Consider the following 18,733-nt stretch of genomic DNA (forward strand, 5'->3'; position numbering starts at 1 on the left):
ACTCATGACCTCTTTAGACTTCTAAGGCCAATCTTGTTGATGCTCTTCTCAACACTTGCAAAATGCTAGTTTGAGGCACCATAATCTCGTACTCCGCCTGAGTGCTCATTACATCAGATTCACTATCTTCTAAAACAACTGATGTTTCCTCAGCTGAAATCTCTATCTTAAGGCCAATTGGAATCGACGACGTCTGTTTCATGTTGGCTGAAAATTGAGAATCCTCTCTGATGTCTGCATCTTCTTCAGGATCACCGTTTATCTCTTCAACTGGAAGCCGATCATCTTGCTTTGTGTTCTCACCGTCTTCAGCTTCTATTGTGTCATTACCCAATTTTTTAGGAACATCTTGCTCCATGAAATAGATTACCCCCCTAGTTGTGTAATCTAATTTAAGATGCCCAAATTTGTGACACTTGCAACACTTTCTAACTGGGACAAATTTAGGGATGCAGATTGGTTCATCTGTTCTCCACTTTGACTTAGCTTTTCCTCTGGCAGGGCAGCTTGAATATTCTCCTGGGTGTAATTTGGCTATAAGACCATGAGGTTGAGCGCTGCCAGTAAGGCGGGGTGGTCACTCAATGATGTGGTCTTTCCACTTTTGAAGCTAGGGTCTGATTTTTCAGTGTGTAGTAAGCTGGCAAGAACCGACTTTGTATCTCCCGCTTCATCTTCAGATTCTCCTGTTCTCCATATGTGGCCTCCCTTTTCAGCCTCCTTTGATTCCATATTCCAAAGTGCATGGCCTTCCTTCTTCATCACTGAAATCTTAACTATGGATGGGATTCAGATCATCCTCTCTTGCTCCCCTTCGATTCTCCAGATCCCGATCGAGGCTAATCTCCCCGCCCCCCGGTTTCATCCTCAATATCCCGCAAGCCTCCATTGAAGTTGGCAAAACGAGAGTGATCTTTTCCTTGCGACGGGCCGACCCATTGAACATTGGGATTCATCTCACGTGGAGCTCGTGGCTATATTCTCTATTTGTCACTATATAGAGTAGTGAATGCTTGAAGTCAACGAAATTGTTATTGAAAGCGACGACATAAATATTATCTCCTCGCTTGAACAAGCTAAAGATGCCAATGCTTGGAAGATACAACTGGAAGGCTTGGTGGGCTTCTCCTTTTTGCTTCTTTCAAACAAGTTTTATTTCAACACATGGATAGAACGAAAAATATAATTACTCATACTTGTGCACAAAATGCCATGCATGTTAGCTTTTTTGTTAGGAATGTGGATAGCTCACATTTCTTTTTTCCTATCTTTTATGACCGTGCCCATGTTTTGATGGGCTAGGCCCCTTTTGTACTTTTTGTAACCTTTTGATACACTAATGCAATATGCACATTTCAATGGTATGCTCGAGGATGTATCTCCTTGGTGACATGGTTAGGTTTTAGAGTTGGAAGGTGAAAGAGGGCGTAGGGAGACTCATTGAATGTTTAGGAAAACTAATTTTGGGTCGCTGAGTTTGAAAATTAAAAAAGGAAAATTAGGGTTAGTCAAAATTTGGATAAGGTTTGGGAATAGGAAATAAAAATTTTGGTGGAGATGACTTGGTAGAGGCGGATGCTAGGAAGTCCTATAATAGAACAAGGGTTATGTTAGCTCTTAATATCAAATGATACCAGAGTTAACCTAAACCATAATAGAAATAGAAATATTATTGTTGAATTCAAATAGGGTTACAACGACGACTCTTCAAACAAGAAATAAATGACAACAAACATAAAACGACATAAGAAAACACCCCTAAAGTGTACTCCAGAGTGGTGAAGGTCGGCTAGGTGGATTAGGATCGTTGGCAGGTGTGGTGGCAACGAGGGGGAAGTTCAGAAATGTAGGAACAACAAGTATGGAGGCTGTCTTGGGTGATGGTAGTGAGGAGTGGGGGGGGGGGGGGGAGGAAGTGGGGGAGGGAGGTAGGGAAAATAGAGAGATGAAAGAAAGAGTGATAGAGGAAGAGTGAGAGAGATAGAGGGAGAGAAAGAGAGATGGAAAGAGAAAGAGAGGGAGAGAAGGAGAGAGAGTGTTAGAGAATTGAGAGAGAGTGAGAGAGATTGAGGGAGAGCAAAAGTGGGAGGGAGAGAGGTTGCTGTTTTCGGCGGCTGCAGCAAGTTACTACATTAGTGAATGATATAGGAGGATATGGAAAGGAAATTAAGGAAGATAATCACCACCTTGGGAGAGATACAACCGGAGCACCACCTAATCCCTCAAATATAACATTTGAAGGGGAAACAAACACTGAAAGCTGCCCTGACAGAAATATGAAAGAAAGAAATAATAATTTGAATCCTAAGCAAACAGACCACATATATATAATGAGAAATAGTAGATATAATAGGTAGAGAAATACGAATAGGAAGGTGATTGGAAAGGAAGGAAGTGGATAAAGAAAGTGATAGAAAAGAAAGGGCTAGACAAGGAAGGAATCAAATAGGCAAGGGGGGTAGTGTTGGACAGCGGTGTATCGTAGCAACTACAATACCACGGTCCAGTAAGCTTCGGTAAGCTCCCACGTCACCAAGAGGATGTAATTGTAGGATTTCCTACTATGTGGGCTGCACGGGTATTTTGGACTCTTATTCCTTTTCCTTTTCTTCTAATTTGTGTTTAATTTAGGTTTTAATATAAATATATTATATGGAACCTGGTGAAGGGCATTTTTGCTGTACTTTGTGTATTTTGGAAAGTTTTTTCTATAATTTCTATCATAATGATTGTTGTGGAACCTCCTCCTCGTCCGTGCGTCGTCATTTTACCCTTTGACTTGCTTTTTTTTAGTTAGATAACCGTCGAATGACCCCTATCATCTTCTAAACGCCTTCAACCTTGCATATTATCATTACCTTGCTATTCCAAAATCACCTACTTACTAGATTTACTTCCTAAACACCTTCTAGGTGCCCTAGAACAGTTTTAGTGAAGTTAATTACTATAGAGTTAAATAAGAGTGCTTTTCTATGTTGAGAGTACTTGAAGTGCTTGCGTTGGCATGAAAGAAAAAGTAAACTCACAATGATTTTGTAATACTTGAAATTGTAATAATAATAATAATAATAATAATAAATTATTAATAATTAAATAGACATAAAGGATAAGCAACTCTTCATTTTGACTTTAAGAGTCGTATATCTCAGTTCGAATCAACTGAATAACGAGAGACAGAGAGAGAGAGAGCTGAGGGATTGAGAATGGGAGACTGTGAGAAGAAAAGCTTTGTGTGTGCCCTAATAGATTGGTAGAGGATGAAGAAAGAGGAGGAAGGGAAGAAGTCATCACTTACGTGAGAGAGGCTTCCACTCTTGCTGAGAGAAGAGGAAGAATCGCGACTTCGAGGAGCCTTCCATGCGACGTCACTGTCGTGCCGAATCCTAGTCGAAGGAAGGGAAGAGAAGGAGAGGGCACGACTTCGTGATTGAAATAGAGAGCCGACTCCGGTGAAACCCTAGTTTAGTGGTATTGGTGCAAAGAGGAATGAGGAAGGAAGATGACCTCCGTGTGCTATGTTGGTTCTAGTCAAGATCGAAGGAAGAGGAAGAAAAGGGAGCTCACGTGTGTGTGGGTTAGGGACGCCGACCGAGCCTTATTAAAGGTCAGATAGGGAGCTCACATTTAATAAATTTTAATATAAATGCATATGTGAGTGTGTGTTTGTTTAATTAATGTTAATTGAAAGTTTAATTGAATCGGTACTCAAGATATAGAGTTTTAACTTGAAGGGAGAAGTAGGTGAAATGTGCGAGCTAAAGGAGGAGGTAGATCAATCCCAACAAACTTTGATAAGGTAAGAGTTTAGGTGTTTATTTATATAACATATATTTTGCTAAATTAAATAGATGCTATTAAGTATGATTTAATGAATTTAAGTAGTGGTTAAAGAAAATTTGATTCAATTAATTAGGGTTTTAGATTGTGGTTTTGGTAAAAGAAGTAGAATAAAAAAAGGAGATGATAGTAGAAGGAAGTAATCAAATGATTAAATTTGTAAAGAGGTCTTTTAAGGCAAAATGTGAGTAATTACTTTCTTATATGTATTAAATTGATATTTTATTAAATAAAGACTTGCATTATTGCTTCAAATCCTATCCTTGAAGGCAGGGAAACAACACAATAGTATCAGGTCCATATCCGGATTATAGTTATATGCATGTTGCAAGTTAAAAGAATTATTGAAATGAATGAAATGAAATGATAAAAAAGAAAAATAATTTTTCAATGATTTTAAAAAGAAGCAATTAAATGAAATGAAATGTAAATACTTAAGTTATTCAATATTACCCACATATCGTACTGACAGAGAATGCAATGTACTCGTGCACAAAAAAGAAATGAGAATGGTAAAGATGTATCTACATGTGCAAAATTTTGAGAGTACGTATGAGTATAATTTTGAGGATACCTTCAGATATGACTATAATCCTGATATTACTTTTTAAATTGGTTAAAATAGCTAAATACTTAAATTGAAATGGAAATTGTTAAATTAATAATGAAAGCTTGCAGTCTGATTTATCATTAAATTACATTTTCTGGGGGCATACACGAATAGCATTTGCATATTAATGTAGTGCATGAGAAGATTATAATTACTCACTAAGTGGTATAACTTATTTTTGAAAATTAATGGTTTTTTTCAAGAAAATATTAGATTGATATGATTGACAAATGAGAGATGATTTACAGGTTTATTGATGATAGGTAATATATTATGTATTATGGTTGTCTTTATTGCACTGTTTACTTTTGAGTAGTGATATATTGTTGTGTGATGATTTGAGATATTTTACTTGCAGACTATGTTGTTTTTTTTGGATGATTTAATTTTTCATTTAGTGTACCTTGTGATTTTTAATGCCTCTTTTATTATTGTAAGTTATGTGGATTATTGAATGATTTAAAAGAAAAAGGTAAATACTGTTTGACCGATGTTTCTGACTTGGTTAATTCCAAGCTATCAGGTCGGGTCGTGACTGACGAGAAAGCATCAGGGTGCGGGACGTGTGTTTTCTTGCAATATCGCAAGTTTGCATTTTGTGGCTCTTGTCATCGTTGAAGTCCAACCATCTAAATATTATTTTTTTATGTTATTTTGTTTCCTTTATTTTCATTAAGCTTGTTTTACTTCTTTTTTTTTTTTGCTCTTACCTATTTTTCTAGTTTCTAATTAAGTTATTTTTTATTATGGGACATTTATATAGATTGTATTCTGGTTTTTGTCACTTTTGGCTATTGCTATTGTGTTTCGAGACGTTGGTCTCTGGCATAAGCTCTTGGGAGTGCTTTATCATTTTTTTTGCAAGTAGTGTGTCTGTATCTTACTCGGGAACAAGTGGTGGAACCTCATCACCACCCGTATCTTGCCTTTTCACCATATGACGTGTTGTTTTTAGCTGGAACAACCACCGACGTCATTGAATATGCTGTTCAACAACAAATTTAGCCTTGTAACCCCTTTCAAACACCTTAGACCACTTGTATTAGCCTTCCATGGCTATTTCATAATCTCCTCCCCACGAAATCCTCTTTCTAAATACCTAGAAGGTATGAAACGGTATCATTTGGTATCATAGTTCAACAAACTCTATATTTTTTAGGGATTTGTGTTTTTTGCTCCAAATCTAAAACTAAAGAAAAAATTCACACCATATCCAAACTTCTTCTACCACAAATCCTTGCCCAAATTCTAAATTTTCAAAATTCAATCTTACTATCTTTACAAAATTTCATCCCGACACCTACCACCAACACCTAAACGCCTTTTGATTTGCAATTCTACGTTCATCGAAAACTTGATCGGGAAAAAAGGATGCCTTGCAGCCAAGTAGAAACTACTGGAGATGTCTAGGAACTTACTATGGAGGATATGCAGTAGGAAATCCTCCAACAATAACAGAGATTCGTCGCTTTCGAGAGGAGATATTCATGTGAGGTCTTCTATAGCCACAATGGTGATTTGTCAAATCAAGGTTTGGAAGTGAATCCCTTCCATCGGGAAGTTTTTGGTGACGAGAAATCAATACACCAATGATTTGACATGAAATATCAAAGTCAGGATCTTCGAGTAAATGTAAATTTATCGGATTTTGATGGTTGTGTGGATCGGGACGAGTTCATCGAGTGGCTCCAAATAGTGGAGTATGTCTTTTAGTATAAGGACATTCCACCTGACATAATGGTAAAAGCTAGTTGTCATTATGTTAAAAAAGAGTGCATCTCAATGGTGGGAGAATTTGAAGCGCCTATGCTATCATGTGGAAAAAATAAAATTACTACCTGACTGAAGAGGAAAAGTAAAATATTCTTGAGATTTCACTACATAGAATAAAAATATCTCTCAATAGAATATACAACTAAGTTCGAGCTGTTATGTTACAATGTGAGCTAGTGGAGCCCGATGAGAACACAATGGCTTGATATCTGGGAGGACTAAGACCATCTATTGGCAATGTGGTACAGTTATAGCTTTATTGGATAATACATGATATTCAGACCCTATCCTTGAAAGTAGAGAGACAACACAACAATATCATGTCCATATCACCCTTCAAATAGGGTTCAATTATAGGATCAAGCAACAAGAATACACTGAATAGAGCACCGAAGTCAACCTTGCTTGAGGAGAAACCTGTACAGAGTGGAGAAAAGGTGGAGACCGTCGGTACTATTAAAGCTGTCCCGGTCAGGAAATGATAGAGCCATAATTTTGAGTACATTGCGTTTCATCACCTAAACAAGACTGTGATCTCTTTTACTAAGCAGGGTGTAGTTGAAGAAATGAACAAGGACATAGGAGAGAATGAAGACATCACAAAAGGGTCTCAACTTTTAACCGACAAAGAAGAGATGTTAGTGATTCAAATTGAGCCCAAAAAAGAGATCACAACAGAATTAACATTGATTGTTGTGAAAGATAGTGATTCCAAGGAGTCGATACACTCAGCCGAGTATGAGGAGTGAGAGAAGTTTACGTGTTTAATGACTCGATATTTGGTTCGTGAGAATATATCTATGTGTGAAAAAAGGATGGTTATTTATTTTATCAGGATAAACTTTAGAATGATGACATGTTTTAGAGTTATTTTGGATAGACGTGACCATTAACTTTTTAGTGGGGCTCCCCCAACCACAACAATGCAATGAGTTTTTTTTTATTGACCTGGGTATAGTGAAAGAAGCAGACAATGAAGACTTTGAAAATGAGTAGATTTGAGATTAGTATTAGCTACCTATAGATGATGGTGAAGTTCTCCAAACCGAGCCCAATAGGAATTTGCAGTGACTTAGACATAATAACTTCCATATACGATGTACTGCATAAGGGAATTTGCGTAATCTCATCATAAGATGAATGTGTTGAGAATATGGTATCCACACAAATATTGGACAAATTGAGCCTCACTGCTCATAAGCATTCCTAGACATTTTTTTGACTTGGTTGAAGAAGTGAATGAGATCAGTGTTGATAAGAAATGTCTAGTAGAGTTTTATTGGAGACAAGCTACAAAATCAGGTGTGATGTGATGTTGTGCCCATGAATGCATGTTTTATTCTTTTTAGCTGATTATGAAAGTATGAAAGAACAAACTCCCAGTTTCAGCATAGCTGTTTTTGTTTCCTTATTTTCCACCAAATCTTTGAACTTAAAGGGAAAACCACGCATTGGATTATTTACTGTATCTTATCTCTCTTTATTTTGAAAGAATAAACAAAGCTGAAAGCCCTCTATGGAAATTTGTACTTTCCTACTTTCTTAGCAAAGATATGATGCAACATTTAAACACTATAATAATATAGATGAATAGGCGGGACCAGAGATGTTTTCTTCTTTCAGTTTTCGATATTGTTGTGCAAATCATAAACTAATTCTCTAAACTTTTGGTTGGCGGTTCCCTGGTTCCTTGGGTAGTTTATAGGCTGCATGAACACTAGCTTTCAAAGAAAGGCTTTCAGTAAAAAACATTTATTTTTTAAAATTTTTTTGGTGGTGCCAATTTTGATGTTTGCTTTCAGTATATGTAATTTTAGCGGTTCAAGAAGGCTGAATACATAATTGCTTCAGTTATTTGCTTGGATACATGATATGTCAACATTCTTTGGGTCTTATTGCCTTTTTTTTCCCAAGCTTTCATTTTGAAGGAAATGACATGCCCGATTATATTTTAGCAGTTTACCACATATAGTCAATTTATAAATTATGTACATCTAATCCTCCTTCATCTTGGAGGAGAAGCAAGAATCATCCTTATATTGTTCCCATCTGTTTTATGTTAAATCATTAGCATGGCTGTCATCTATCACAGTGGTACGCATGTAGTCTTATCACTAAAATGACATTTTCATTGTGCTAATTTCCATGTGACAACAAAATTTTAACTTTGTCAATATGTTTACTGCAGACCAAGTCGAGCAACTTTACAAACCTTGGTTTTTAATTTTTAACTATACTCTTAGCCATTAGAGACTATCCTTAAGCATTGGTCACCACATTAAGGCTCTTTATATCTATTTATTTAATCCAACTTTAGGGGAAGACTTGTCTTGGCTTTAATCTCGGAAGCGCAGTTTGCTATGAATGCTGATGTAGTAAGTTAGATGTAGAATGAAATTGTTTATTTTCTGCGTTCTGCGTTATCTATATTAAGACTTACATATTTCTTGTCTTTCAGCTAATTTCAACACTTTATCTTTATATGTGTAATAATTACCTATGTGTAGAGAAAATCGCCTATAAAAAGTTTCTTCATATTTGATTTAACTAGACCTGAACTGATAAAACAGCGATGATATACAAAACACGCCACACCATGCTTGGTCCGAAATTGAAGTTTTGAGATTAGCTTCTGGAGTCGAATCAAATACCAACCATCCACTTGGAAAAGCAATTATAGATGCCGCACGTGTTGCTAACTGTAATAATGTGAAGGTAATCTGACAAGTCTTTTAAATGTAGCAATTTCTGCTTATTTATACGGGGGTATTCCCTTATTGTGAATCTGTCACGTTTTGTGCTGTAAAATATTTTACAAGCCCACTGGCATACTTTATGCTCCTCCACTTGAAACATTAAATCCACGAATGAGAAAAACATGACTGATCATACATATGTGGTTTCTTCTTGTTTTCAATTTCTGCTAATCTTTGAAAAAATTCTCTAGAGGTAGCGAAGAGGAGAGCCGATTCTTTGAAAAATTTTTATGAAGGACATTAAAAGATATTTCAAAGTTTAAAATCTTATTGGGGGTCCTATTTTTGAGAAATGTAGCAGTAAGAATGGTTTCACCCTAAAAATATTAGACACATGATTGATAAATAGCAATGCCCGAGCTACCTATAATAAGTGCTTGTTTTTTTCTTTTAGCCACGTCATTTTGTTGTGAAATGTCGACACAAAAGCTTTGATGAATTATTCATTTTTCTAGAAAGAATTGGCCCAAAGTATTTTTAAAATACTCTCGGTTATTATTAATTCGTAATATTTAAATAATTTTTTGAAATTGTGTACCAATGCGTAAAAATATTAAAAATTATCCACGCGTCAAAATTTTCTTTTATCAAATAAACTCAACTTAGCCTAGTTTATTCATCACTGAAAGTCACAAACCATTTTTTCTCAGAATGTGAGGTTTTTACAATGACCCCTGATATCACTATGAATCAGAATAATTGGTATAGTTGGTTTGTATAATTGTGAAAAAAATGATGCACGATGATGTTTAGCAAACTGATAAACTTCACATTGAATTAAAGACAGATTTTTATGCTGAATAATTTGGGAAATCAATATTTTTTATTTTGAAAATTAAGATGACCTAACTTATAATGTCATAACATAGTTTCATTGTATTAGAAAATAAAATTTAAACCAGTATTTTGACATTATTTCTTCGAGTCAAGTCCATCGTCAAAATAATAGTCTTTTCTTTTTTTTTAGCACTGTCAATCTTCTCTCTGTAGTCAATTCTTGAAACTCATAACAAGAAGAATAGAAATTAGCTTGACAAGAATGATTAACAATAATTTTACTAGTGAACAACAAGCTACACATTAGATTAGGAACATGGAGAACATCATGAACTGTTAAGAATGAGGAGAGTTTTATAGTTCCTATCTCGACAATCACCAAGAGGTTATTATCATCAATTTTGACATTTTTATTTTCTGCACAAGGTCTACATGAGGAAAATAATTTAGAGCAAGCAATCATGTGATCAGTTGCACCAAAAATAATTATCCGGGAATGAGAAAAATTAGGAATAACACCTAACAGAGTAGTGACCGAAGGTACTAAGGAGCAGGATGTAGTCAATTTTGGAAATTGAAACAATTTGTGCAAGTGCTCTAATTGCTTCTTAGTGAAAGATACTACATTCAAGTTAGCATGCACCTCTTGAGTTTCTTCAGCAGTGGTTTGATAGGATTGACTTTCACACTTGTATTTTGATTTTCAATGCAACTTTACCATGAAGCTTCCAATATTTCTTCTTCATGTGCCATGATTTTTTGCAAAGCTCGGATCATTGCTTTTTGCATCTTTTTTTGTCAGCATCAACCCCTTTTGACACATAAGTTGAGTTCTTTCGTTCATTGTTACCAGACGATTTGGTGTTGTACAATATAATTTTTCTTCTTAATTCTTCACATCTAACTTCAGATAAGACATCTCGAATTGAGGGTAGTTGTTTCCTACTAAGGATTCGACCTCAGACTTTGTATAAACTTTAATTATCTAAGCCGAGTTATTTTCATCTCATTTCTTGTGGCGAGCATAATCATTTAAATTCAAATTCTCTCAAACGTCATCAAAACATTGATCAAGCTCTTGTCATAATATTATCAACTCATTGCAATATATAGTGAAATCACATCCATTTTTTTCTTGGATTTCCAAAGTTGAGTTTTCAACTAAAAAATTTGTGAGGAATTCTTTCAACCTGAATAGAGATCTCAAAAGACCTCTCAGAAATCTCGAGTAGTGGGAAGGAATATATAGGCTTTCTTATGGTAGATTCTATGGAGTTGATGATTCATTTCATTACCCGAGAGTTAGGGCTGTCAAAAATGCTCTTTGTTCGCGAAATGCTCGTGTTCCATTCTTTTTAGCTCAAAATAAAGAAATCATTTATATGATTTATATAATAATATATTTTATATACTATTTATATAATTATTTATTATATCTATTTATATCTAAGTTTAAATCATAATAGCTCGTGTGGTCATATGATTCCACGTCTTCTATTGCACAGAGTTTGTGCGGGTTCAAATCCAACTCTACATCTATTTTTTTCAATTAATTTTAATGAGTCAATTTCGAGCCGAACACGAACAAAAATATTTAAATTGAGTTAATTTCAAACACGAGCCGATTTCAAAAACGAGTACTCTTGAGCCTAACACGAGCCTAGCCTGAGCTTGCTCAAGCTTGACTTTTTTACATTCTACAGAGAATATTTCAGACTATCTTTTTTTTTAGATTCGGATCACTAGTAGTAAGTTTTGAAATTTATGATGTTAAATACCTAATTTTGCCTCTCGTTGTTTGTCAATTTATGGATTGAGCCCACTTGAGGTAACTATGTTCATTAAGTTTGTGAGGTAAGGTGATAAATTTCGAGGAAAATATTCAGCTGATACACCCATGAGAGGAGTTATAGGGTGAGGTTAGATGGTTTCAGATTATTGGAACCAGTCCATGTGGTTGTATTTTTTTGAATTCTAATCTTCATTGCTAATTTGTACGACATCCTTAGAATCTGTGAAGAGCAACACGTGCTGTGGCTACCTCGAGCGAAAAGAGAAACACACTTTCGTTCATATACGGGCTAGACCTATGCAGTTTCGACACCACAGGAAGACAAGAAGTCCACGTGAAGTTGGGTCTCTGATCACTGCGGTCCAATCATTGCTTTCCCAACTGGTTCTTATCTTGACTGTATCATGCTGGGCTTTGAACTTCAAAATCCAGTCGTTGCCTTTGCAGCAAACTCTGATCACGAATTTTTTGTGAGGGGTTTATGAATGCCGCGATCCAGGCGTTGCCTTCCCAGTGGGCTCTAATCACAATTGTAAGGCTAGTTGTTGTGGTTTTTTGAAGGCGAAGGCGAGCGCTGATACGTTGTGGTTTTTTGGAGGGAAAAAAAATTTATTCCTTTTCACCTTTTTAGAAAAAGATTACAAGATAAATAGAGGTGGATGACTCCCACATTTGGAAAGTAATAAGGATTAGCCAAACTCCCCATTATGAAAGAAGGAATTAAGAATTATGACATACCAATATTTCTAACTTCTAGAAATAGAAAATACTAATAATATAATATATTAAAAATTAGGCTTACTAAAACTCCTACAATATTTTAAATGAATCCCTTTGAGCAATTCTTCTTATCAAAGTTTTCAGGATTCTTAAAAAAGTGCATTTTGCTTTACTATAATAAAAGATTACAAGAGGTGTACAATGCAAGGCACTTAATCTATTAGTCATCCCCAATTAACCTCAAAAAATAAGTGTCCCAGTTTGTAGTTTTCCAAATAAATAAGCTATGCAAAGCAAGCTGACCACAAAAAATGGGCTGCTTTGTTGAGATCTCTAGAAAAAACAAAAATTCACTTGTCCAAATGAAGCTGAGATGACTAATTCAACTCCAATGTGTTGACCTCATTTTTGTGAGGTCTTTCATTCCTCTTCATAGAGCTTAGGATCTAGCCATAGGACTTTCCTATCGACTATCTTAGAGGACTAGAACTGAGACCCACCCTTTTTAGAAATTCCACTTCCTATTTCTCTTATGATGTCTCGCATTGAGATCTCAAAACCTCTCGCATTGATGATCTCAAAACCATCGTCGTATGGTGGACTATCATGTGACTATCATGCGGAAACTCAATGAGAAGTTCCCAATAGGATCTCAAGCCCTAGGAAAATCTCTTTAGGACTTCATCATCACGCACACACACAAAATGCACAAAATTTACTAAGTTGTACAAGATCAAACTAAAATTGAGCTTAAATGATGGATAAAAATACAAACTTCTCCGGACGACAAAATGGACTGCGTCAACGCGTCCGAGACACCAATTTTAGCTAGGACCAATTTTAGCTAGGAAAGATTAGCTAGGAAACACACTCATATTGCCATAATTTTCGAACACGAGAAAATTGCACGCAAATTGATGGATTCATCAAAACGACATCCGACGATGAAACGAATCACACCAACGCGTCCGAAACGTCAGAATTACCTAGAAAGGTCATCCATTTTGTTATGATATGACGCAAGAATAAAAAGTACAAATGAAAATTTTATTTTTGAAATATTAAATATTTTTATATTTATATCATTATTTATAATAAAATTTATAACCCTAAACCCTATTTACCCCTTTCCCGCACACTTAACTCTCCATTTGACCCATCCCGCGACTTGATCAGCCGTCCGACTTGTCCCTGTGTGCCCTAGATCCCGTGGCTCATCCACGCGGCGATCTCCCTCTCTCTCAACTCTTCTCCTTCCTCGCATGGTCGCTCGATCACTTAACTCTCCAATCGTGGGAGCTCGACTGACCGACCCTTCTCATTCTCGAGGCTTTACTTTCTCATCCTTTATGGTGACGATTCACTCCTGTTGTTTTATTCGACCACAAAACGGTGGTAGGTGGCGGTTCTCCCCTTCATCTCTGCCTATAAAAAAGCTTCCTAAATTACTGTTTTAGGTTGTTGAAAATTTTGAGAGGGAAAGGAAGGCTGAGATTGTTTTGCTAGTTGCTGTTTAAGGCTCTTAGGGGGAGGCTTTGCCGAAATTCCTTCTTGGCTAGGTTCTTGTGTGTTGGAGTGTTCGTTAGTTGCTGTTTCTCGAAGCTTTTAGGAGAAGGGTTTCTATAAGAGGTGTTTTCTTGAATCTGTCTATAATTTTGCTTTGAGTCTGCATTAAGAGGTATTTCTCTTCTTTCTTCTAATCTGCACCATTTCGGATGACATCTAAAAGTATTCATTTTCTCCTCTAAAGCATGTGAAGATAAGGTTTAGGCCTGTTTTAAGATCTAGTCGTGGATACTTGCTAGAATCAGTAAAAATGAAGCATAATATGGATATTTTTCTCTTCTTCTGCTAAAAAATGCATGACAGATAGAATTTTGGAACATTATGATTGTTGCCATGAGATGATAATTGCCTATTTGAGATACATGCTAAATGAAATGTTGGTTCAAGACTTGATTCTTAAGCTTTTTATTATTATCACCCATGTTCAAATATATGCTGGAATTCGCTTACGCTTATTTGTTCCCTGTCCCTGTTCAAAGTATATGATGGATTTAAATTTTGGGTTTTAAAGTGTTGTGGAATCTGATTCTTGGTGGCTCTGTTTTTGCCCATTTGGTGAGCTCGGTTTTTTTTAGCTCTTTTAGGTTGGACTTATAGCTGAAAATGCTTCTCTGATTTCCCCATATGGATGGGTTTGGTTTTGGCTCTTTTGGGTTGAGTTCATGCTGGAAATGTTGATCTATTTTCCCCATTTGATGCGTGCGGTTTTGGCTTAAATTATATTCTTTTCTTTAGCCTTTATGTTGGGTTTAATTTGGTTTTAGAGAAGGAATTGGTCTGGCTCAAAAATTTATCTGTTATTGACTCTCTTTTGTTGGGTATAGTTGAGCTAAAATTGTATTCTAATTTGCCCCTGTGCTGGGCTCGGTTTGCCCCTGTATTGGACCCAGTTTGCCCGTTTGGTGGGCTTGGTTTGGCTCCTTTTGGGATTGTGTTTTGGCTGGAATTCCTTTCTGTTTTAGCCCCTTTGGTGGGCTCGATTTAGCCCTTTGCTGGGCTCGGTTTGGTCGGAAGCTTTTCATATAACGTTCCTCATGAGATTTTTATTGGTAATTAAGTTTGTCATCCCAAAATTCATAATTTCAATATCTACTTCTATATGGGAATGTTTGATATAAATGGATCAATTCACTATCATGTCTTGCTCAATAAAATGACTTTAATCTAGATAGTTTATGTGAGTTTGTTCATTCACTCTCTTATGTAGATCAAAGGCGTACAATGGTAATATTTGTGGTGGCTTTCCCTTTGCTGTGAAGCCGGTTTAGTGGTTTTGGTCTGCTGCCTTTACCCGTGAGCATCCTAGCTGATTTCCTTTTGTCCTGTTTGGATGTTCTCTGTTGCCCCTGGTCGTGAGCCTTACTGTTGTGGGTACTTCTTGTTTTGTGTCGTGGTTGGTTTGTGGCTTGGTTTTCTCTTCGCTGCCCCTGGCCATGAGCCTTACTGTTGTGGTTTGTGTCGTGGTTGGTTTGGACTTAGCTTTCTTCTTATTTCCCCTGGCTGTGAACTTTCTCTTGTGGCTCATTTATGTTGAATATGGTTGGTTCAGGCTTGGCTTTCTCCTTGTTGCCCCTACCCGTGGGCTTTTGTCCTATTTCCTGTCCTAAATCGTGAGCTTATATTGGAGCTTGGTTATGCATTTCCTGGTTTCTACCTGTGGGCTTGTTGTGAGGTTCGGCTGTCCCTTTTCTTAGCCTTAGCCGTGAGTTCCTATCTTCTTTCCTGCCTTACCCGTGATCCCGTTGAGGATTATTTAGGTCACCCTGGCCGTGAGCACTTCTATATTTTCTAAATTGGTGTTACATTTATACAATTGTGAAAAGCTCTTAATTAAGGGTGAAATTGAATGAACTTGATATTGACAGGATTTTTTTGGAAGTCCAGAAGGTTGCTCTCTATGGATTATTCTCCTTTATTTTGTGAAATATGAAAGACTCTTATAGTTTCATTTTAGGAAATCATAAAGTTGATATAAATGATTCATGAAAGGATTAGAAAACTCATAAAATTGTCATTTGGAAAGGATTTTGGAGGTTCAACATTAAAATTTGGATAACATAAATGCCACATTTCGGTTCAGGCTGGGGTGTGTGATTACATATAGGTGGTGGAGTCATGGATACAATTGTCACATTAATTTTGGGCCTGTTTCAACCTGTTCGAAACAAAATTTGGAAAGGATACCCTTCTTGGGTTGATCCAATTATAAAATTTGAGAAAATGATATCCTCTGGATTGATTCAATGATCTTAGTTTTTTTTTTCAGATCTTTTCGTCACAGTTTTTTAGGGTTGTTTCACCCTTCATCTTTTCGATCTTTTGGGTGGATCAGTTCCTTTTCTCTCATCCCCATTTTTATTCTTTTTTTTTCTTGCTTCTTGGTTCAGTTTTCAGTACTTATGTTTGACACATAAGTGCTCACATATAGGCTTTTGTTATATATGAAACCATCAAACAAATTTGCAAGTAGGTAGGTTTTGTTTTGGGGATTAGGGCGATGATGACAAAAACACGTCGGTGATAGGGCGAATGATATTCCATCCTACGACATCATGACTCAATCATGGGACCTGATAAACTGTAAGATGACAGTATCACGCCGACACAAGACCAGCGGGGGACCCGTACCTTCTTAGCTTGTTGGTGGTCCTATGCTCGATGGCATAATCGACTCGTGGACAATCGTAATTTTTCAAAACTGATAAGAACAGACATGATAAGAACAGATACAATATTTATAATAATATTTTCACTACAAAATTAATACAACTTCCTTTTTGTATGCTATAAATCCATGTGCATGTTAAAATATAAATTTTAAATGTGTTACAACTTGGTTGTCCACTTGTTGATTACCGATACCGGGCTAAGGAGTACCCTCCTAAGTTAGATTTAGTAGGACACCCTTCTAGTTGAGTGACGGACTCTATGCATCTAGGGGACCAATAGTAGATTCGACGTCCATCGAGTACAAATATATTATATTTGAGCCTAGCCCCGACCCAAGTGCTTGCGGTCCCCTCTTTTCAGATTTTTCGTATGTTTTATTGGAATTTTTGGGGAAAACATTCGTGGTCTTTTTTCCGGGATCTTCCCGAGATTTTGATAATTTTCTTGGAATTATTATTTGTCGATTTTTCTCGAGTTTTTCGTCGCGAGTCATTTGTTGATTTTTCCCGAGTTTTCCATCGTGGGTCATTTGTTAATTTTCTCGAGTTTTCCAGGCAATGTTTCTTTTGTTTATACAGTGTATACTAGCTCGCTTAAATGAGCAGCAGACCTCCCATATATACATGTTTGATTTACATTACAACATTTTACTTCACAACATACTGTATTATTCTTTTTCTTTTATGCCGCACATTCTACTGTTTTTTTCTTGTTATACTGCATGTTTTATTGTTCTGTTACACACTATACCTTAGTGTATGAAAACCTAATGATTACATGTACCCTTTAAAACTAATATCAAACCCGAATGTGCTACGACGAGGAGCTTGGAGCGAACACCGTGGGCAGCACGACGAGGACACTCAGAAGAGCAACGTCAAAACAAATTCACATCACTAATCACTTTCCTTAGTTTAAATAACAACCCGTAGGACTTTGAGGTAGTTTGCTTAGTGTAACGTAAATTCTCAATTTATATTTAGGCTTTTGCACAACCCTGTTGTGCAATTATAAGTCCTAATTCTTTTAGGATTTTGAGGTTGTCGTACGGTACAGTGTAAATCCTCATATATTTCTAGACTATTGGCACGATCAGATATTGTGTGAATGCAAGTACTAAATTTTGAAATAAATTGCAGGATTAAACATTGAATAACATCATTTCAAAGACATAAAACCAAACAATAGGATAGTTGGGAAGTCACCGGGGTTCTCCCGGGGTTTGTGATATCCCCTACTCTTCATTCATTTGGATTCCTTAAAATAACTGTTTCTATTTGAGCCACTGCCATTTGATTCTATTTGAGCTTCTATTTGAGCCACTGCCATTTGATTTTCCCGTGTCCAATCTTGGAAACCTAAACTTCGAAATCTTGAAAGGAATATCACTGATCTTAATCGAGTCTTTTTAAGTGACTTCGGTCATTTAAGATGTAAGTAACTATAGGGGTTTGCTTCTATAGGGAACTTGAAACCCAGGTAAAATAAATTTTATCTAATCCTTATATTAGGTAGAAGAACTTGTCAGCCATACATAAAAGGTATTGCAGACCAAACGAATGTCACAAACTTTTTAGTTTAGGTGGTTGAGCTTACTGTTAAGTGGTATGCTTATCTTTCGAGATAGTGTATTATTTGTGGTATAGCGCTCAACCGTTCAAACTATTTAATATGTGAGACTCGTTTGGTTTCATATATTTTTAAAATTAAAATGTTACTTTCAAAAATAATATTTACATCAAAACTATTTTCATATTTTACAAAAAAAATCATTCTTTCCTTTAAAAAAAAAATAACGGTGTTGACCTCATTTTTAGTGAGGTCTAGTCTTCCTTTTAGGGTTTAGGACCTAGCCTTAGGGATCTCCTTTCGACTATCTTAGAATCTTAGAGATGGGACCCGCCTCATTTTAGGACCTCGTTCTAGAAATTCAACCAACTTCTGTCCCCTTCTGGAGTTTCGCGTGTGTGGTATTGACTTCTAACACTTAGAAGGGTGAAACCAACATGAGGAAACCCAAAAGAGATATGTATAAGACCTTTTGAGCCTAAGGGTGGCCTTTTGCACAATTCGCACTCCCGCGCACAAAACTTCGCAATTCGGAGAGTCGACACGTCCGATCGCCACAATTCACATCGCTTGCACTATTACCTGTTGAAGGCTCGAGTAAATCTTTTGAAACGATCGATCGCAGGTCAAAATTTTGTGAAATTTGAATTTTGACGCGTTTTT

General features: G+C 36.4%; 1 protein-coding gene across 1 annotated transcript in view; it reads left to right on the top strand.

The window, feature by feature from the left end:
* Positions 1-18,733, top strand: part of LOC110021603 (copper-transporting ATPase PAA1, chloroplastic-like) — a 71,168-nt gene that overhangs the window by 35,131 nt on the left and 17,304 nt on the right. The window contains exon 12 of the mRNA XM_020720164.1: positions 8,791-8,935. Within this exon, the coding sequence (XP_020575823.1) occupies positions 8,791-8,935 (145 nt within the window). The remainder of the gene's footprint in view (positions 1-8,790; positions 8,936-18,733) is intronic.

Source organism: Phalaenopsis equestris, unplaced genomic scaffold, assembly GCF_001263595.1.
Source record: "Phalaenopsis equestris unplaced genomic scaffold, ASM126359v1 Scaffold000136, whole genome shotgun sequence".
In the NCBI taxonomy this organism is placed as follows: Eukaryota; Viridiplantae; Streptophyta; class Magnoliopsida; order Asparagales; family Orchidaceae; genus Phalaenopsis; species Phalaenopsis equestris.